This window comes from Martes martes (assembly GCF_963455335.1).
Source record: "Martes martes genome assembly, chromosome: 15".
Classification (NCBI taxonomy): domain Eukaryota; kingdom Metazoa; phylum Chordata; class Mammalia; order Carnivora; family Mustelidae; genus Martes; species Martes martes.
Genome location: NC_137903.1, coordinates 46704842 through 46727585, shown reverse-complemented (window position 1 = coordinate 46727585; position 22744 = coordinate 46704842). Strand labels below are relative to the sequence as shown.

Genomic DNA, 22744 nt, shown 5'->3' with positions numbered 1-22744 from the left:
CTTAAAAGTAATGATATAATTTTTTCTGGGTAAAGATCTGTAACTATTAAAGGGTTGGTGACCTAAGAAAGATTAAAAACTATTTCTTTAAATATACTTTGGTTTGTCTCTCTGAAAGGCATTACCCCGAATTCAACCTAATACTCTAATAATATTATTAGCTATTATTTATATAGAATCTGCTATGTATAGGCGCTGTTTTAAGAACCTTACAAATACTAAATCATTCAATTCTTATAATAACCCTATGACATAGATACTATTCTAATTCCTTTCAATGGGACCTAACCAACACGGACTGTAGAACTACTACCTTCCATGGTCTAGATATTTATTTTAGTATGGCCATCTTCATTGCATCATTCAAAAATTTTTTTGACTTAAATGAATGATGTTACATTATCCTGGTTTAATTTCATCTTGTTTCTGTCAGTATAATTTCTCACTTCTTGGCTAGAATCTTGGATCTGTTATCATAATAGATGGTTTTCATATTCTTTTTGAATTACTTGTCACTTTTAGTGTGTATTACATTCATGAGAGATTAAAGGGTATCACTGTATACAAAACTTGACCCATTCACAAACTTACTTTACTTTTTTTTATTTTTTGACTAATTATTTTTGTAGCTTACTTTAAAAATTAGATATGAAAGTGTAAGGAGAGATTTCATTTAGATTTTACATATTTTTTTAAGATTTTATTTATTTATTTGAGAGTTAGTGACAGAGATGGCGAGAGAGAATAGAAGTGGGGAGGAGAGGGAGAAGTAGGCTCCCCACTGAGCAAGGAGCCCAATGTGCAGGGCTCCATCTCAGGACCCTATGACCATGCCCTGAGCTAAAGGCAGATGCTTAAGTGCCTGAGCCACCCAAGGACCCCTGTCAGATTTTTGATAGTACGTACCTAGAATGTTTATCTCTCTATCTGAGCCCCATACCTCAAACATGATAGGTATTCTTAAATATTTGTTAATATTTGACTGATACATACTAAATAGGTCATTTTTTGGAAATTAGAGTACATCTTTTTGTCACTTATTTTATGCTTGAAAAATTGTAAAGTTTACGTCTAGCCAGATACAAGGTTTTTAAGGTTTGTCACTGAACATGAACATTTTTTTTAAAGATTATATTTATTTATTTGACAGAGAGAGAGATCACAAGTAGGCAGAGAGAGAGGGGGAAGCAAGCTCCCTGCTGAGCAGAGGGCCCGATGCGGGGCTCGATCCCAGGCTTAACCCACTGAGCCACCCAGGCGCCCCGAACATGAACATTTAAAAAGGGTATGATAGTCACAGCCCTATGGTGATATAATTTAGAACATTATAAGGGGCATAAAACATTTAAAACATATTACAGTATGCAGCACTAGACATGTTAATTTTAGTTTATAGGATTTAGTATGTCTATTACATATTTATTAAGCATTTGCTCTGTTCAAGGCAATGTAATAGGTAAAAATCAAAGACCAGATTCCCTTCCTTAAGAGGAAATTTCCTTTCCTGATTTGGAAGATAAAATATGTATGCACTATTAATTATGCAGAGCATGTTGTAAGGTCATAAAAGTAAGAATTTAACATTAATGATTAAAACCTTAAAGTTCCCAGTGATTTTGTTAATTATTCAATGAGAAGAAAATATTTTGACTGTAGGTTAGCAATAACAATCTACAGTAACCAGATTTTAACATTACTATTTTCAGTTTTAGCAAACTGTTTCCATTTTCTCATTATTTATTACCACTGCATTATGTTTCCCTTTAATTGAAAAATAGATGTCTGTTGTATAAATTGATGCTCTGTATTCAGTGGATAATCCCAGATATATTAAAAGCTCCATAGTTCTGAATGGTTCTTGGAATTCTTTGAAATATCCTTGCAAATAATTAAAAAACTTATTTATAACTCAAGGTAATATACTTCTTAGTTATTATCAAATTTTAATGCTATTCTCTAATAAATTGTTTTTATCATTTATCTGTATACTAAATATATATATATATTTTTTTTCCAAAGATTTTATTTATTTATTTGGCAGAGATCACAAGTAGGCAGAGAGGCAGGCAGAGAGAGGGGGAAGCAGGCTCCCTGTTGAGCAGGGAGCCCGACACGGGGCTCGATCCCAGGACCCTGAAATCGTGACCTGAGCCGAGGGCAGAGGCTTTAACCCACTGAGCCACCGAGACACTCCTGTATACTAAATATATTTTAATCCTGTTTTCGCACCTTTCCTTCAGTAAGCTTTATCATTAACACCGTACCGTGTTAAATATTAGTATGAGCTAGTAACTGAGGTATTTAAAACCCACTTTTTAATCCTAGATGATATATAAATGTTCATTAGTCTTTTTTGTGGATTTTGATTTTTCTAAGTTTTTAACATTGGGACTTATTTATATATTTCACACTATATTTTAAAATTATTTTCTGTCTTTTTTTTATGCTGGTAATCTAGTATAGACTTAGATAAACTGAATAGGGAGAGTTTAATATTACAAACACAAAGGAAACAACACAGCAACTTGTGGAAAGTTTAGGTGTATATACTTGAATGTATGCTGTATCAAACTTATGATCTCTAGATTATATATTTTTCTAGTATTATATGATATATTAAAGATACTACTTTATTATGTTAAGTATGCTTCTTTAAGGACTCTTCCCTGTTTTTGAAACATATAAATCCCATCTGAGTGATTGATTGATTACTATTTTTGACTGCCTATTATGTATTACGCATTAGGGTTCTAAAGATGAAATATACAGTCCTGACTCTCAAGAAGTTCACAGTATAGAGAGAAGTACAGAGAAATGGGCTACTCTAAATTAGGTGATTAGTTCTGTAGTAGAGGGATGAACGCAATTATCAGAATGTTTAGCACAGGGATTATCCTTATATGGGATTAGAGAAAGTTTCTGAGAGCAGGTGACATTTGAGTTCATTTTGAAGGATGAATATAGTAAAAGTAACTAGGCTTTTCAGGAATTGAACGCTGGCATCAGTTGTATTGTGACCAAGCATATGACTTGTGTAGAATTGTATTAGTTTTGTTTTTCAAGTATTTGTTGAATTAGAAGGAATGATTTGGTAATTAGCATATTTTTTAGGGTAAAAACACATTTTAAGAGAAAAATTAAGTGATTTTTCATAACATCCTATTTGTTTAGAATTATATTCATTTACTCATTCACTTCTTTACTCATTCATTAATTACTCAAAAATGTATTATTTTGTTAGTAATAAAATAATGGATTGTTAATATTTATTTACTCAAAAATATTAGATGCATGATTTTATGAAGATAGTATTTTAACTGAGTCCAGGTATGCTACCTATATCTGTGTAACTTTAAGTCCCCTCTAAACCCCAACTTCTCTTGAGGTTAAGGGAATTTAGTACAAATATTAGGGAAAATACCTTCTAAACAAAAAGAGATACATAACTGTAAGGTATTATTAACTAGTATTATAAAACTTCTAAATAATGAACTTTCTGAATTATAAAAATATTAACATTAAAGTATAAAAATAATATTTTATAGTATGTATAGATTTTCCTATATATTTGAAATTAGGGTTTTCATATATAATAACCTATAAAAGGTGGAGTTCAGATGTTCAAGTTCAAAAATTGAAATCAATTTGTATCTATACATTTAGGGTTATTAACTTGTTATAAGAATCTGGCTTATTTTCTAAGTATTTGATACTATTATCTGCTGATTGTTCTTTAATTATTTCTGTTCTGTAATATACTTGCCAAGTAGTTGCTATGTTTGAAATACATATTTTGCCAGGTAAGTACCTTAAAATAACATACTTTTAAATGACTTAAGGGATGAAGAACAATTTGTTTGTCAAAATGACTCACTTAAGGTGAGAGGTAACTATGGTTTTAAAATTTCTTAGATGCATTAGTCATCTACTAGATATTAAGTTAATAATTCAGATGTACTTTATCTACAGTATCAGCTAAAAATTTGAAGACACAACTTTAGAATCTGGTGAAACTCATCTTTGTCAATTCTGTCTTGATATCAGAACTAATTTATTTTTGTTGTTTGGTTAAACATTGATAACTTAATTATAAAGGAAAGGGCAGTAATCAAGAACATGTATTTTTATGACTAAATCACTTAGTATAGTGAAATCTCACTACTTCAGTATTCAGGGATGGGGAAGAAGACAACTAAGGAGTTAAAGTCCTAACATTGTATTTTAAGCATCTAAATAGTCTTGCCTAACTATCAACTATCATGAAATTGAACCCATTTACAATTTAGCATTCATTCATTATTGCTCTTGTTTTCTCTTTTGTTGACAGTTGCTCAAAAAGGTTACTTTCTCACATGATTAATTTGGGGCTTGTCTGAAGTTAAAATTACCTGGTTTTAAGGAATGTTTAAGATCTAATTTCCTATTGAATCATATGTTATTTGCATTTAAATTTCAGACACTAGTAAAACGACATCGCGTCTGAGATTTGAATTAAGATCCCAGAAGCTCCCACCAAAACAGACATAAATAAATTGTTATGACAATGTCTTAGTCATCCTTGAAAAAATGCTCTGCTTCAGTAAAATTATCTGATTTGTATCAAATCAATATGATTTTGTAATCATATTGTAATCAATAGAGCAATGAAATGTCTTTTTTTTAATATAAGTAAATTACTTGTCCAGAACATTTGACATACTAGAGCATGACTTTTGTATATATAACAATTCAATATTAAATGTATAAGTAATATATCATGATAAAACCATTTTTGTGCTCTTTAAATACAAGTACTCAATTAAAAAAAAAAGAGATCCTATAGCAAATAGGTGTAATTCATGCTTCACCCGTTATTTTTATCTGTATTTGTTGTCTGATATAAAGATTTTAGTGTCCCCCAAAAAAGTTTTTTGGTACTGATATTTACTAATAGAAAAACCAAAATTATGTGTGTGTTAACATGAATAAAACTGTACTATTGATTCAACTTTTTGATCTATAGATAAAGTTAGGGGAAATATGAAGCTGGTAGGCTAATGTAATCTAGACCTAAGGTGTTATAGTCCTTAAGAAAACTAGAAACTATGGAAATATAAAAGACTGAGTGGTTCTAGAGATAGTTCATAATGAGAATATTTGGCTTTTGCAACCAATATGATATGGCAGAAGAAAAAGAGCAGAGTGTTTTATTTGTTTTTAAAGTACTTTAATCATATGCTTGAAGAGGGGAAAAAGGAATGGTCATACCCCTAATTCTAATGAGGTAGTTACTAAAGATGATTTCTGAAAATGACAGTAAACTTTTATTCATGGGAAATTGATAAAAATTAGGCAGTTTTTTTTCTTTTTCTTTCATCCATTTTGGTACCACAGATATGTGTCTCAATAAGTTTATGTATCATACTTGCAAGTTATATTGAAATGCAGAGATGTCTATAAGAACATTTTAAATCCAAGCAATAAGCTCTTTTACTTTGAATTTAAATGGTAGCATTTACTATCTCCACTCTGTGGTTCTCTTCTCTTCTCTGTAAATAGAAGGATCAACATGGAGTAGATGCTTTCAGACAGCTCCCTAGAGTTCTATAGAACAGCATTTGATTACCACTTCTGAGGGAATAAAGGGAGTCTGGCTTGAGGAGCCCTCTGTTCTTGCTTTAGCCAGCATAATTCTGTTTTAATGCTGGGATTTTCCGTCAGATTCTTTAGCACTAGGGAAAAAAAAATGAAAACCACTGGTCTATCCAAGGATGTTTTTAGTTCAAACACTTTTAATCAGTGTTAAATAAATACAGCTAAGCTAATCTACATAAATTATTGCCAGCATAATGAAACAGAAAGAGAACTTGTATTTGAATTCTCAGTCTGCCGCCCATGACCGTCAAATATGAACTTAACTTTCCAGGTTTTATTTTCCATCTGTAAAATGAGATAAGGCGATTGTCTTGTTTAACGTTGAGTTGTTCTAAGGTCAAATTTATGATCATATTTTGCTTGTATACAGTTGACCCCCTTATTTTCAGAGGATAAATTCCAAGAACCCCAAGGGATGCCTGAAACTGCAGATAGTACCTTTCTATATACTGTGAACTCCCTATATACCATGCTTTTTCCTAGATATGCGAACCTGTGATAAACTTTAATTTATAAATTAGACATGATAAGAGATTAAAAACAATAACTTAAAAATAAAATAGAAGTTATAACAATATACAGTAGATAAAAGTTATGTGAATATGCTCTTTCCCTCAAAATATCTGATTGTATTTATACTCACCCCTCTTGTGATGATGTGACATGATAAAATGTCTCATAATGAGATGAAATGAGGTGAATGATACAGGCATTGTGATGTAGCATTAGGGTATTGTTGGCCTTCTGACGCTGTGTCAGAAGTGGGATCATCTGCTGCTGGACTGCAATTGACTGCAGGTATCTGAAACTGCAGATTAGTGGGGGGACTACTATATTTCAAATTTCAGGTTAGAGCCAGCCAGCAAACTTTTTCTGTATAGGGCCAAATGGTAAATATTTCAGGCTTTATGGGGCACTTAAAGTCTGGCCCATGGGGCAGTTGCTAATCCCCGCTTTTAATATTAGTATATAATTATTTGAAATTATTGTCAAGCCATCAAAAAGGATGATAGAAATTAATTCCAATTAAGAATGAAGGTTACCCTGCTCATATCTGGTTTGTTTTTTGGTATCAGTTTATTTTTACTACCATATGGTAAACAAATTACTTGTTTACTGTGTTTGCTATTATCGATAACTATCTTTAATTATATTATCTATATTATCCATAATTATCTATCTTTATATTTGTTACTATTTGTTTACTGTATTTGTTATTATCTCCCATAATTTGTGGGAGTCATTCAGAACTAGCTCTTTGGCTTTTTGGTTTCAGTCAGTTATAAAACTATATACAGTATTTAAAAAATTGTTCCATGAAATTTAATTCACCTACATTTATTCCATTTATTCACCTACATATATTCTATGAAGTTTAATTCACCTACATTTGATAATGAGCAAATTAATTGTGTTGTAAAAAAGTCAAATTGAAGGAAAATGGAGCCCATTGTATATGTTCCTTATGATGTTCTTTTTTAAAACTCATTTTATTTAGGATTGATTGTTGTTATCCTCTTGTAGCTTGTATGAGTTACTCTGTGAATACTGAAGCTTCATTGGACAACACAGATGATGAACAACCAAAACAACCAATTAAAACTACAATAATATTGAAAATTCAACAAAACATAGGTATTTAATATCTTTTATAAAATTGAAAAGATGGTACTTCGGATTTGAGTTTTCTCATTATTTTAAAATTATTTCCATTACATTTTGCTTTCTCAGATATGCTAGATTAAGCCCGTATTTATTGAGTATTATGGAAGGTGCTAGACCCTGGAGAAGAGATGGAAAGATTCATAAATAATGCATTATTGCAGTTGCCCTCAAACATGACACTTCCTTTTTTTCTTTTTTTTTTTGGTGTGTTTGTTTGTTTTTAGAGGGGGTAGAAGGAGCAGAGAGAGAGAGAGAGAATCTTAAGCAGGCTCCATGCCCAATGCAGAGGGCTTGATCTCACAAACCTGAGATCATGACCTCAGCCAAAATCAAGATTTGGATACTTAACAACTTAGCCACCCAGGCACCCCACTTTTTGTGTTTTTGCAAGAAAAACTGAGTTTCAGGAATCAGTTATTATAATTGGACCAATGCCTTCCAGATTGGTATTCTTTGAAGAACTGCTATTGTAAAAGATTTTGATACGTGTTCTATGAAAAAAGTTAAATTCAAGTCTGGAAATTCGTAATGAGCTTTGAATTTTAAAGGCTCCAAGAAGCATGGCAATCACTTCAACGTTGTTCAGATTTACTGGTTAAAGAAAATGTAGACTGTTAAGGGGAATGCCAGTTTGAGAAATGCTTTATAAGCATTAAGACTTTTGACTGAGAGAAGTCAGAAGATCTTTCTTGGCACTTTCTTATTAGATAATTACCTAAATTCTTTGTACTGAAGTGCATATGTATGTGTATGTCTGTGTCTGGACTGCTCTGTCGGTTTTGTTTTGGTTAACTTAAAATTATCAGGAAAAAATAAGTAGAACTAGAAGTTACCAACACAAACTTACTAATTCTTAGATTTTATAATGGTAGAATCTGAGTTTTTTAGTTTGAATAGTTACACAAATGACTCTGCCTTGTCATGTTTGAGACCCACCACCCATTGGGACTGTCTTTCGGTTTAAGCCAGCTAGAATGTCAGTGTGGATATTTATAGAAACCTTTTAAAGTATGTGTGAGGGGCGTCTGGGTGGCTCAGTGGGTTAAAGTCTCTGCCTTTGGCTCGGGTCATGATCTCAGGGTCCTGGAATCGAGCGCCCCCGCATCGGGCTCTCTGCTCAGCAGGGAGCCTGCTTCCCTTCCTCTCTCTCTGCCTGCCTCTCTGCCTACTTGTGATCTCTGTCAAATAAATAAATAAAATCTTAAAAAAAAAAGTATGTGTGAGTTTTCCTCTCAGATGTGTGTGAGTGCACATGTGTGTAAGAGAGATACTTTTTTTTTTTTGAAGGTTTTGGTAAGTGGCAAAGTACATGATTGCCGGTCCAGCCTTTGCCATCTATTCAACTTAATGCTGTATTTTCCTCATAAGACTTAGCTGGCTTTTAATACATATATATGTGTGTGTAAGCATATGTGTTTATGCAGGTGTATCTTGTTGTTTAGGCCCATTGGTTGCCTACATTTCAGAGCCTAGGATCAGTTAAGCCTTTCTTTTGCTCATCCCATTTCCATTTGTTTTGTGTTTGTTTTACTTGTAGGTGTGATTGCAGCGGTTGCGGTTGCAGTCCTTGCTGCGGGTATCTCCTTTCATTACTTCAGTGATTAGGGTGAGACACAGCTTCCTGATCTACCAGAGAACATTGAGCAACCATTATGAATAATAAAGATTGCAAACAGTTCATCTGCATTTAAGACCAGAGCAGCTACCTCTGCTGCCATAATGCCTGTTAGGTTTCTGACTAAAATGAAATCACCAGCTGCCTTGTTTAGCCCTGCTTATATTATAGATGGCTCAGGCTTCCAAAAATAAAGTCCTGCATATAGATGGAAGTTGCATGTAACAAATCCTTATTATCTATTTTTTAAAATGTTCAAAATGATGGTTTATTTTCATAGATTTTAGTCCTATTGATCTGGATCACATATTGATCAGGATATTAAAAATGTGAATAGTCAGAGTTGACTGAATATCTTAGTCATAGAATAAATGAAATTTCTACAAAGTGGGGCAACAACCTGTTGGCTAAGTTCATACTCTAGGACTTTTCTAATGTATACTCAGTTCCGAAAGACTGATCAAGTTCTGGTCAAAGGGTAGAAAACCTTTCCAAAAAGGTTTGAATTATTAAGGATTACCATAAATTGTGTGTTTTCTCAGATTAGAATATCATACCTGTTTTAATATATTTAATGAGACTTTACTTCTAACAGTGCATTATACTAGGTACTGCAGAACAACAAAATCCTAAATAAAATCTATTTTTGAATGTATTAATTAGGTCAAAGAAAGTAGGGAAAGTTTCTGAGAATCATACCTCTATTTTTACTCACCCACAAAGATGAACGCATTTTGAGTTGGGAATTCCGAATACTGTTTTAAGCATGCAAGTGGACAGTGGTTGCTCAGATGGCAAATACTAATTACAATACATTCATATGCTGGTTGCCTTGGACTAGAAACAAGGAGATGAATCTGAATCTGAGATGCTGTCCTAGCCAAGACAGTTGAAGTGGCTACTTAGTTTATAGTATCCTATAACTCCTGGCAGAAGCAAGATATAGGCTCAAGATTTCCATGGCTTAAGATAAAGCAATATTATGACTAGACTAGAGATAACCAGGTGCAAAGTGAAACGAGCGTGAGAAAGAACCTATAGAAATAATAAACTTTGAATTCAGTTCTCTGAAGTCTCATCACTGCCATCGATGAAAGATGGAATCACAGGCAAATCTAAAAAACAACTGCTAAAAAAGAAAAATAAGTTACTTGAAATTAAAAAAAAAAAGAACCCTCAGACATGTTGACTATTATATTAGACTTAACTGAAGAGACAATAAATAAACTGGAAGTGAGATCTAAAGGAATTACCCCGTGCACAGCAGGGAGAAACAAGGAGCTAGAAAATACAGATATTTAAGAGAAATTTAGAGCTATGGAGAGAAGAATTACAAAGACTAGAAGTATTCGGAGGGAAGAATAGAGGATGGAGCAGTGTCAATATTTGAAGATAACTGTTTTCCATATTTGTTGGAAAAACATGAAGTCGTAATTTCAGGAAGCACCGTATATTTCAAGCATACATGGATCAAATCCATGCCTAACCCAAAGTAATGTGACTGCAAGATACCAGACACAAGATTTTAAAAGCATTCAAAGGAAGAAAAAGATAATGAAGGCAAGACAGTCACGTACTTAGTAGGCTTCTCAATAGCAACAAGGTACCCAAAGGAAAAGCTAATTATCAACTTGGAATTTGTGCCAAGCAAAACTGAAATGTTCAGGTGAAAACCAGATTTTTGCCATCAACGGAACTTCAGTAAAGGAAGTGCAAAAAGGATGATCTTCAAAAAGGAAAAATGTTTCCACAAGGATGATCTGAAATTGAACTGGTGAACAAATACAATGATAAACATGTAAATCAAAAGTGTTATTAATATAAAACAGTCATAATTAAAGAAGTGTTTATAAGAAGTAAAATTGTATATAACTGTAAAATGAAATAAACATTTTATGCAACATGAATGTGGACTTCTAAAATAGGATATAATTGAAAAACTGGATAGTAGTTTTTAAGATGGGAGGAAGATGATTAGAATTAAAGTGTTTTGAGGTGCTTTCATTATTCAGAAAGTGGGTTAAGATACTATTTAACCTTAAAATGTGTTATTAAAATCTCAAGAGTTAACTGCTAAAATAATAGATATAGAATGAATCGTTGCAAAGGGAAGTTTAAAATAGTGGAACAGGAAGACAGTAACTTGGCACAAAAGAAATTAGGAGTGGGGGAGGAACAAAATTAGTAAGAAAATAGTAACAGGTCAAGTAATGCTAATTAAAATAAAGATAAATAAACTAAACCCGGTTCAACGAAAGATTGATTAGGTTTTTAAAATCAGCTGTGTATAGGCTGGATTTTTTAAAAGATGAAAACACACAGGCAAATAACAAAATTTGTGTAGCTTTAGTGATACTAAATCAAAATTAGATTTTATGGTAGTAGTATTAAAGATGGAGAAGGACCCTAAATAATGATGAAAGGAAAAATTCACTAGAAATGTATAACTATTTTAAATTTGTATATACTTATAAAATGACCGCGGAATGTATAAATTATTAGACTAAACCAACAAACTGAACAAGATAGATTTCAGCAGTTCTCAATTATTGATAAATAAACCAAGCCAAAGAGTGAATGAAAACACAGATTTGGATAATGCAATCAACAATATCGATTCAATGGACAAATTTAAAATAATCAGCAATTAGAGAATATTCTTGAACATTTTATATTAGCGATAATTGACCATGTCCTAGGTGTGAAATAAGTCACAAAGTTTTAAAAATCAGTATTAAATGGATAATCAGGAATAAGAGGTCAGTAATAATAAAGGTTAAATTTTTTAACATCATATATTTACAAGTTTTAAAAACTTCCTGGATGAAAGAAGAAAAATAAATACTTAGAATCTAATTATAAGTACCACATTTGGAAAAATTGGGCTGTGCAACAGAAATAGTACCACAGAAAATTAAATGTTTAAATTAAAGAAAAAACATAAGTATGTAACCTGATGTTGAAGCAAGGAGATACAGGCAAGGGAAAAAAAATCAATGCATTAGAAAACAAAAAGTCACAATGTCAAAGTTGTTTTCCTGACAACAATAAAATTGGCATAATTGAACAAGAAGAACACAAGGCACAAGTAGACGAAAAAAAGATTGAAAAGGAGTCCTAACCCATAGATAAAGCAGAGCTAAAAATGATGAACTTCTTAATATAGTTGAAAACTTAGACAAAATAGATCAAGGTTTAGAAAAATGCAATTTTCTTCAATTGTCCAAAGAAGAAATAGGCAAGCTACGTAGACTTATTCAATAGTGTTGAATAGTAAGTAATTTTTTTTGACAGAACATCTAGCCCACATCTACAGATGTTTCTTTTTCAAGGACCATACTATTTCAACATTTCATACAAATTCTTCCAAAGACTAGGTAATGAGGGAATATTCTTCCGCTCTGATGAAGCCAGTATAACGTCTATTGATACTAGAATCATACACATTCAGTAAGTTACAGACTCATCATGCATAGTAACATGTGAAAACCAAAAGCACTATTGATAAGCTAAATGCAACATTATATAAAAAATGATAGTGCAGCAAGACTAAGTTATATATATACATTAAAAACCAGGAACTCAATAAGGATGCCTATTTTATCACCACTTCTATTCATCATTGTACTGTACAAATAACAAGCAAAAGACCAATCAGAGGGGCGCCTGGATGGCTTAGTGGGCTAAAGCCTCTGCCTTCGGCTCAGGTCATGATCCCAGGGTCCTGGGATCAAGTCCCGTGTCAGGCTCTCTGCTTGGCAGGGAGCCTGCTTCCCTTCCTCTCCCTCTGCCTGCCTGTCTGCCTACTTGTGATCTTTGTCTGTCAAATAAATAAATCTTAAAAAAAAAAAAAAAGACCAATCAGATATTTTAAGAGAATGTGACTGAGCACATGAAAAGGTGTTTAATCTCATAAAGGGTCAACTAAGACCATGGTGAATACCATTTTACATCTAATAGATTGAAAAATAAAGAAATATGACAGTATCAATGAAGATGTGCATCAAAAAGACATTTATAGGTGGGGTTATAAACCAATAACACAGTTTGCCATAGAAAACAATTTGGCATTATCTTGTGAAGTTAACCATTTACATTGTCTAATACCTGACCATTTTGCTTCTACATACATACCTTAGAGAAATTTTTCCATAGGTGACCAAGAGCACATCTATGAAAGTGTTCAAAGCAGCCCTGTTTGTAACCACTCAAATGTTCATTGACAAGAGAATGACAAATAGATTGTGGGCTTTGTACTTTTATTTAATAGGAAGAATGACCCGAGAAAGCAAGTCTCAGGAGCCCACACGCAGTATAATAGTTTTTATAAAGTTTGAAAACAAGCAAATCTAAACTACATTACACAGGAAATCATAACACTTTCTTAGAAGGAGTGATACCAAAATTCAGGATGGTACTACCATTTCTGTTGGGACTGATGGCAGAGCAGGAAGGCAAGAAGGAACAAATGAATAGATGAAACATTATTAGTGATGTTTTAGTTCTTGAGTTGAAATGGGTTACTTGATCTTCATTTTATTCACTTAGTGGTATTAACATATGTATTATTTTGGTTGTCTACTGCTAACAAACCACCCCACACTTAATTGACCTAAAACAACAACCATTTAGGGTCCCTGGGTGCCTCAGTCAGTTAAGACTTATTCAATAGTGTTGAATAAGTCAGGTCATGATCCCAGGGTGCTGGAATCCAGTCCCACTTTGGGTTCCCTGCTCAGCTGGGAGTTTGCTCCTCCCCTTCCCTCTGCTCATGCTTTCTCTATGTCTTTCATGTGTTCTCTGTATCAAAATAAATAAATAAAATCTTTAAAAAAAAATAAGACAACCATTTAATTTTTTCTCCCCAGAATTCTGAATTGACAGGAATCATTCGCTTGTTCTCCACGTGGTGTTGGCTAGAGCTACAATTTTCTAGGAGCTTTACTGGGTTTGAATCATCCAAAATAGCTCACATGTTTGGCAGTTGATGCTGACTGTCAGCTGGGAACCCAGCTATCATACCTAAGTTTTCTTCTGTGTGGCCTCTCCATGTGACTTGGGGTTTTTCCATCAGGGTGCCTGGGCTTCGTCCTGTCATGATAATTGGGATTCAAGAAATAACATCCCAAGTGTGAGCATTCCAAGAATAAAGAAATAGGAGCTTTGAGTCCTTTTGAGGCCCTGGCTTAGAAGTCTCAGAACATCACTATATTGTATTGGTCAAAGTAATCTATAGGAACAGCCTAGATTAAAGATGGGGGGGGGGGGACTTTTACCTCTCAATGGGTATGCTTTTATGAGAAAGCATATGGCAGCCATCATTGGAGATTATTATTATACCATGTGCAAACAGCAGTTCATGTTCTTGACATGTGGAAATGCATTCACCCCCTCACAAGACACCTTAAAGTTGCATCTAAATATGTCATCGGATTCAGATCCAAGGCTCATAATCTCATCATTTAAATCCATTTCAGGTAAATATGAGCCACCTTTACTGCAGTTCTTCTCAATATGAAGATGTGTGAGCTAAAGAAACAAGTTTTCTTCCTCATACTCATCTAGCAAACAATAGGAAGACAGGCAATAGATTTCTTGTTCGAAACGGGAAAATGGGAAGTGCAAAGCAGGAAATGGTCCATAGCAATTCTGAACTCTAACGAGACACAAACCTCTCATTCATCATGATTCTAGGAGCAGCGAGTGTATGATATGTAGGGTCTAATTCTCAGCCCTTGGCACAGAAGTCAAATCTAAGATTTCACTCTACTCTGAGTTGTCCTTTTCCATGAGAATGGCTTGCTTGAAGTTGAATAGCTTTCTCAACTTGCTTCCTGATTTTCAAAGATTGAAGGCCCAGAACCCTTTCTTTTATTTTGAAATCTCTTCCTTTTATGCCAAACTTATGTAATTCCTTTAAAAATATTGCATATTTTCTATGAGTCAAATTATGATCCACTCCATTCAACAAAAGGCAAACCTACAAATCTGAGAGTGGCCTCTCCCTCTACTTTGAGCTAAATGTCAGGATGCTGAAGGACAACATCCTTAAGAATCTTAGGTACCAATTGGCTCACTGAGTGGATGGACTATAATACATGCTTATATGATTCTTAGAAGTCTTTTTTGTCAGCTGAGAGATCTTTGAGGCACTGGCTTAAATATTTCTGATGTCTTAAAAGTTATTACAGTTGCACCCTTGATTGTAACTTAACCTGATGCTATATATTTTACTTGTAGTTCTCTGGAGTTGACCATTACCCAGAGGTAATGGTCATTTCATTTCCTCCTTGAGAATTTCTTGCTGGCTGGAAAAGGTGCTCAAGGCCTTTATATTTCCTACAGCATTTGCTTCAAAACGAAACAGTTTTTTACTTGTTCATCTCTCTTTTTCTGTATTTGATCCTTGCCAGCTAAAAGTCACTTGTCATTTTTAGTATTCTGCCTGGAAAAATCCTTGGAAATCTCCTGGAAATCTCCTTGACCAGATATACAAGTTCATTCAGTTACTTCTTCCCCTTAGTGATTTCCAGGAGTTCATTAGTTCTACCTTTCACATTACTACAAGTGAAAGTACCTTTCATAACAAGCGTTGCCTTTCCGTAACAGTTTCCTCATTGCTTTAGCCAACTCTCTTTCCTGAAGTCCCTAAAGCCTTCATCTCCTGCTCAGTTCCAAATTTAAGACTGCGTGTTTTGGTTTTGGCCCAGTACTACTGTTATTTCTAGGTACCAGTTTCTATTTTGGTTATCTCTTCATAAAAATCTCAAAACATATTGGCATTAATCATTTTATTAGTGGTTTCATTAATCATTATTATTTATTTATGATTCTGTGGATAGACTGGGCTCAGCTGAAAGGTTCTTCTGTTCCACATGTTGTTGCCTGGGGTTTTAATTACCTAAGGGCTGTGACATCCAAGATAGTTCATCCACGTGGTTGGCAATTTATCTGCTGATTCTCCATATAACCTCTCCATAGGGCTTAGGCTTCTCCAAGCATGGTGGTTGAATTAAAAAAGAAAGAACCCCTAGAATCAGTGTTCAAAAAGGAAGTGGAAAATTGTTACTCCTTAAAGGACTGGGCTCAGAAATCCCAGGAGGCCATTCTTCTGTATTCTTTTGGTCAAAGCAAACAGGCCTAGATTAGATCCTATAGGAGAGAGGAAAGAGGCTCATCTCTTAATGGAGGAATAGCACATACATACAGTGAGGGAAAGAATTGATGGCATTCATCACAGGAGATTTATTACACATACATTCTTTAGTATATGTCAAATACATGAGAAAGAGAATTTTAAAAAGTTCTCTAGGGAAATAGTTAACTATTATTACTCTAAAAACATAATTTATTTATTTTTTTTACCACAATCTGCCTTTTCCAATAGCACCCCTGTCTCCTTTCTGTTTTGACATATTTGTGGGTAAATAAATGTCTTTCCCTTTTACCTGTACCTATTATGCTCAAAGGACAGTAGGTTCATAGCCATATTACCAAAATAGTTGGGAATAATCAAGCTCTATTACAATGTGTATTTGTTTGACTTTTACCTAAAATATTTTTCTAAGTATAAACTAGCCAATGTACAATAAATATCTAGTAAACTATTCTTGATTTCTGACTTTAACCTAATAATTATATTAGAAATATGAAGTATGTTAATAAATAGTCACTAAAGGTAGTCAATGAGTTCTCATATACTTCATAACCTATTAAAAGGTAAATTAATACTTTAATAGGTTTTGATTTATTGGCTAATGACAAGTGATAAAAGTGGAGTTATAAATGACAATTGTTTGTCTCTGTTTTTGCCTTTTCTAAAGTGTTTTCACATACATTATCTCAGTGGATTTTTACAACACTTGTGTGTGAGCAGGGCAGAGATTTGTTTAATGGATCCAAATTTGGTGGATATAAATGAAGTGCACATTATTATGTATTATATCCAATGACACAGAGTCTGAAGAATAGACATTTGAGTAATCAGATAATCAGAAATAGATTATTCCTTCTTTTTTCATCTTTGTAAAAATATTCTGTAAATATTTTACATACTTAACACCATCAAATGAAGCTAGACTTTATGCTGTTCTGTGGAACTTATGAAATTCTGATTCCAAAGAGACCTGTAGAAAAAGTCTCGATCTTTTAAGAAAAGATCTTTCACTCAATTTGTTCAGTTTGTTAAGGAGACCATTTGTTTATTATAGAATTGTGAAGAGGAACTTAATGAAATGGATGAAGGTAGTTTAATCAGCTCTTACATTCTATTTTAGGCAAATCCAATTTAGTTACAGATACACCAGATGCCTGGCCCATGATTTAAATTCTGAATGTCAGAAAGCTAAGACAATGGACTGCAATATTTATATCTAAACAAAAATAACAATGTTTAAAAAATAATAATCCTATGCTTTCAAGTTAGCACTATGGAAAACATATTCTAAATTTTAATTCTAAATTATAACTGAAATAATAGCTAATGATTATGGAGAGTTGATCTGTATGTATAGATCTTCTAATTAAGAAACAACACCTTGTAAAGTCACTTAATCCCTTTGCTCTTTAGGTTAGAACAAATTAGAACATAAAACTAACTCTCATATAGAGCTTTACAACTTATACAATATTTTCATTTTAACAATTCAGAGACTGAGGTGAGCTTCAAAAAGTGACATGCTAAACCCAATGGTGGTGCATATACATATTAAGGGGGAATATATTAATGAAAGGGAGTGACTGAGTATGTAGAAGCAAGAGGAATGATTGCACAGAAGCAAGAAAATGAGTTTAAGATTCCTGAGGATACTCTAAAGCATAGGTAGCTATTGGCCTCGAAAGAAGGAACATCTAATATAATAGCTCAGAAAGTGAAGAAAATTGGTGTAAGGTTTGGTAGTGCAAAGTTGAAGATTATCTTATCTGATGCCTTCAGATTTCTATGAAGTTGGAAAGGTCATCTGCTGAGAGGAAAGAAAGAGAATAAAGAAGATTTCAAGGAATTGTTGCCAAGAATTGGTGATCAAATTGACCAAAGATATTGGGATTACCAGGCAGTGTACCAGTACAGTCTCATTTGAAGTTAGTAATAATAAATGAAAGAAATTGTGTGATTTCCCCCCAGTAGTCTGTCTTCTCAGATTTTTTTTTTTAAAGTGATTTGTAGGTCTTGTCTAAAAGATAAGTTGAAACCAAGGAAGAGCTAGAAAATTAGGATATTGGCGAGAATATTACTCAAGAATATTATTTAAATGATGAACCATGAAATGTAAGCTGAATATGAAAGGAAATGAAGAGATGGAAATGGGGAGGGGGTAGAGAGAGAACGAGAATGCCTTAATGAGTTAGAAATGTAATGGAAAGAGAGAGAGCAAGAGAATGCTTTAATGATTTGGAAATGTAAAAAGACAAATGTGGTGGAAATCTAGAAGAAATCAAAGACCCACATTTTTATAGAAGTTGACAAGTAAGGAGACATGATTGTGATCATAAGTAAAAATGCCTAGAATGGTGATTTGGGAAGAAATAACACAGAGATGATAGCAAATGACATGAGTGGATAAGGTGAAGTAGGTTATTGAAGGTCAAGAGAAGAGGAAGTCAACAAAAAGAAAGTTCAGATTATGGGAGGATGGTCTGCTAAAATAATGATAACACCCAGCGTGATAAAATTTGAAGCATAAAGGAAGGCTGTGTGAGTAGAGTATCTAGTTTTTGATAAATGAGGGAGGATGATTAGAGGGTCAGTTGACAGTTACAAGAACGGAGAAAAAGTGATACAGACAAATAGAATGAACCTTTTAAAAAGTACATATGATTTTTTACAGAAGCAAGTAGTAATAATGATCCAGAGTAAAGGAGAGTGCTAAGAATGATATTTGGGTTTTTGAAAGAATAATCACTTGAAAGTGATGAAGGGAAGGTATGCCTTCTTTGAAGAATGAGGTTTCAGTTATGGAAGCTATGGAAGGCATGTTTGGGGAACAGTTGAAAGTAGGATGCCTAGGTAGCTCAGTGGGTTAAAGCCACTACCTTCAGCTCAGGTCATGATCTTAGGGTCCTGAGATCGAGCCCCGTGTTGGGCTCTCTGCTCAGCAGGGAGCCTGCTTCCTGCCTGCCTCTCTGCCTACTTGTGATCTCTCTCTCTCTCTGTCAAATAAATAAATAAAGTTTTTTTTTTGTTTTTTTTTTTTTTTTTTTTAAAGAAGAAAGTAAAGGGAAGTGAGCTGCTTTTAGAGAGGAAGGGGAAGTGATGTGGGTATGGTAGAGTATTATGGCAATGGCAAGTTGGGAGCGGGCAGGCAGTAGTGAGAGGGGCAGAGATGGGGGGACCTCTCCCTCTTGGATGTTTCTTGTAATGAATGCAAGGTTAATTATACTTTAAGATTTAATGTCAGTGATTTTGAGGAGGTTAGATTCTGGGTCCGTTGATCAGAGGACTCACTCAGACTAAGTGAGTAGTTACTACTGCAACAAATTTTGATAGCTGCACCGATATGGCTTGAAGGTGGGAAGAGGCACAGTCAGTAATGCCAGAAACTAGAGATAGCAAGGCCAGGGTAGGAGCATAGTCTACAGTTAATGAACTTCAAACATTCAGTCTTACATCCCAGAGATAAACACAACTGGGTCATATTTTACCTTTTACATACACTGTTGGATTCAATTTGCTAATACCTTATTTAGAATTTTTGCATCCAAATGAATAAGTGACATAAGCCTGTGATTTCCTTTTCTCATTTACTGTTTTTCTAATTTTGGAAAATTACACTATCAAGATTACCTTAGTTGAATTAAATCAGTTGGTGATTATTCTCTCTCTTTCTGCTCTCTGGAAAAGACTATATAAAATGATCAGTTTCTCATCAGTTTGATAGGGCTAACTTATAAATACATCTGTATCTGGGTAACATTTTGTAACTAGTTCTCTGGTTTCTTTGCTTCTACAGGATTATTCAGACTTCTTTTTTTCTTAAGTCAATTCTGGTAAGTTATATTTTTCTAGAAAATTTCCCATTTTGTGTGTTTTCAAATTGGTTGGCATTAAGTTGTTCCATAATTTTTATATCTTTTTAACCTCAGTTATCTGTATATGTCCATCATTTTACTTCCAACTTTTCTGTGTCCTTACACTTTAAATGTATCTATTCTGAACAGCAAGTATCTGGGTTTTTTGAAGGTCCAAATTGATAATATGTGCCTTTTAATTAGGGACTTAAATCATTTATGTTTCTTGTTACTATTGTTATATTTGGAACAATTTCAACTTTAAATTTTCCCTTTGAAACTGAGGAGAGTAGTAAAATAACTCTAGTTTCAAATGAATAGCAATTCAGTGCTATTTCTCCTCAGGAAAAGTCAAATGGTGGTTTAAAAGTTTTCTCTATTCCCCCACCAAAGTGAAAACCACAAAATAAAATTTGTAAATAATTTTTTTTTAAATGCTCAAAGTATGAAAAATGATAGGCAAAATGGCATCAATAAAATGTATTTATTTATAATAAATGTAAATGTACAGCTATGGTTTTCTGCTTCTAAACTTCTGTGGGCTTTATACAATTTATTAGTATTACATCTTTGTAATTCAAGTTACCTAGCAAGTTCAATTTCATGTGTTCTTATTATTGCCTGTTGAAAGTGCATTAATTTGTTAGAACAGGAACCCTGTAGAGGAGATAATTATGTCTTGTCAGCAATGAATAAATGTCAGCCTTAAAAATGAATTATTATTTTTGAGATAGCATGATTAAATCAAGATAGTATGTGCTTAGGGATTGGAATGGGGAGTGGACATTCTGAGAAATAAAATAGCCTAGGTAAAACATCAGGTTTTATGAAAATGATTTTTTAGAAGCATTGTCTTATATACTATGGAAAAAAAAGCCCTGAAAGATTAAAAAAAAAAGACTTTGATACTTGTTATAGATAAGAACCTGAAGATAAAATTTAATGTTTTCTTTAAATGCTATTGCCCAAATAAGGAAAATCCACAATTGAAAACTGAGTTTATGTACTTAGACCTGTTCTCTCTATCAGGGCCATGGCCACCATATTGATTTTGGAGTTGTGAGACTTACTGAAGCTTTATCTGGATTCCAGGTAATTTTTTTTTTCCCCTGAAGAATTGACATATGGACATGAAATACGTTAAGACAGATCTTCTAATTTTAGGCAATCCCAAATTTGGCTTTGTATTGATGACTGGTAAGTAAGAAGTATAATGTCATGAGAAGAGCATAGGCATTAGAATTTGGAGGCCCAAGGTTAGGTTCTGACTCTACATTTTACCAGCTGTGTAAACTGAGACAAGTCAACTAACCATAAACACCTTAATTTCTCCATCACCTAGGTTAATTAACTCATTTAGTGTATGTATGGGGGGCAGATCCTTTCACAGTACATATGTATATCCAGTCCTCATGTTGTATACTTTAGACATCTTACAATTTTGTCAGTTATACCTCAATAATGCTGAAAAAAAAATTGTCTCCATCCTTGAACAGGACATATTAAAACCATTGCTCTGCCTACCTCATAGAGCAACTGTGAGAATCAAATGAGATAAAGTATATAACATTATACTATATATAATATCAGCCATGGAAATGGAAAAAGTGTTAAAGAGGTTTGGTTGAGAAACTGGAAGTGTAGAACGTGTGCATTGAAAGCAAAGGATGGAGATATTTGGAAGGATAGACAGCTACCCTTCATCAGAGAGTGGTATATTGAGATTGAAGATTTCAAAAAGGGAGTTGATAGTGAAATAACAGGAAGAACTGAACAGAGATGACAGTGTGTGTTAGCTCACTAGAGGGGCATGAATGGAGAATAATTTCTTCACTGAAATCCAATCTCTGCTGTGTCCAGAATATAAGACCTAAAACAGTAATACATAAACAAAAGCAAGATCCCGTGTCTTTCAACTTCAGGAATGTGTGCTCTCCTAGATTATAAATCTTTTGGGAAGGAAAAATGACTATATCTTACTCATTTTTATCACCCTCTTTCTATTATTTAACATATAATTCCTTATATGTATTAGACACTCAAAACTTGTGGAAAATGTAGTAAAACAAGGAGAAATCAAACTTTCATCATGAGATTAAAGTTTACTAGATATATTTCAACAACCAAGTAAATGATCATGATTATCTTTTATAAAAAATTCAAAATTCTGTAAGTATCTTTCTCATTTGTGTGTAATATTTATTTCACATGTCTGTTTATAGAACTGATTCAATTTATATTTATTGTGGTCTCTACAGTCCATTTGAAATGGCAGTTTTTTGGGATATCTTTCATTCAATTCAAATATATAGAATTTTTAATAAGATCCTTATACCCAGGAATGTGAGTCATGTGTTTGGGATAGATGAGTTGCATCCCACCTTCTTCATAAATTAGCTTCTATTTACAGGAGCATATCTTTAAGATCTTGTATCTAGGTACTGTATACACCATTTTACTTTATAGGTACCTACTAGTAATAATAATGATAATAACAAACATTTGAGTAATACTTACATGATAGGCACTGTTCTAAGTAGTTTACATGATTCACTCATTTTTTCCTCACAGCCCTATGAGGATGTGGTATTATTATCCTTATTTCACAGATGAGGAAACGGGTACAGAGATGTTAACTAACTTACCCAAGATCACAAAATTAACCCCAGAAGTCTGGTACCTGTGCTCAGGATACTAACCACCACTACAAATATAGACATGGATATAGATATAAACATAGATGCAGGTATTAACTATTTCTTGTTTAAGTGTCTGTTTTCTTTACCTGAAGCTCCTTAAGGTCAAGAACACTACATGGCACAT

General features: G+C 33.5%; 1 protein-coding gene across 1 annotated transcript in view; it reads left to right on the top strand.

The window, feature by feature from the left end:
* Positions 1 to 10819, top strand: part of ODR4 (odr-4 GPCR localization factor homolog) — a 39787-nt gene extending 28968 nt beyond the window's left edge. The window contains exons 13-14 of the mRNA XM_080823880.1: positions 7159 to 7269; positions 8837 to 10819. Coding sequence (XP_080680006.1) covers positions 7159 to 7269; positions 8837 to 8904 — 179 coding nt within the window. The 3' untranslated portion in view covers positions 8905 to 10819. The remainder of the gene's footprint in view (positions 1 to 7158; positions 7270 to 8836) is intronic.
* The last annotated feature ends 11925 nt before the right edge of the window (positions 10820 to 22744 follow it).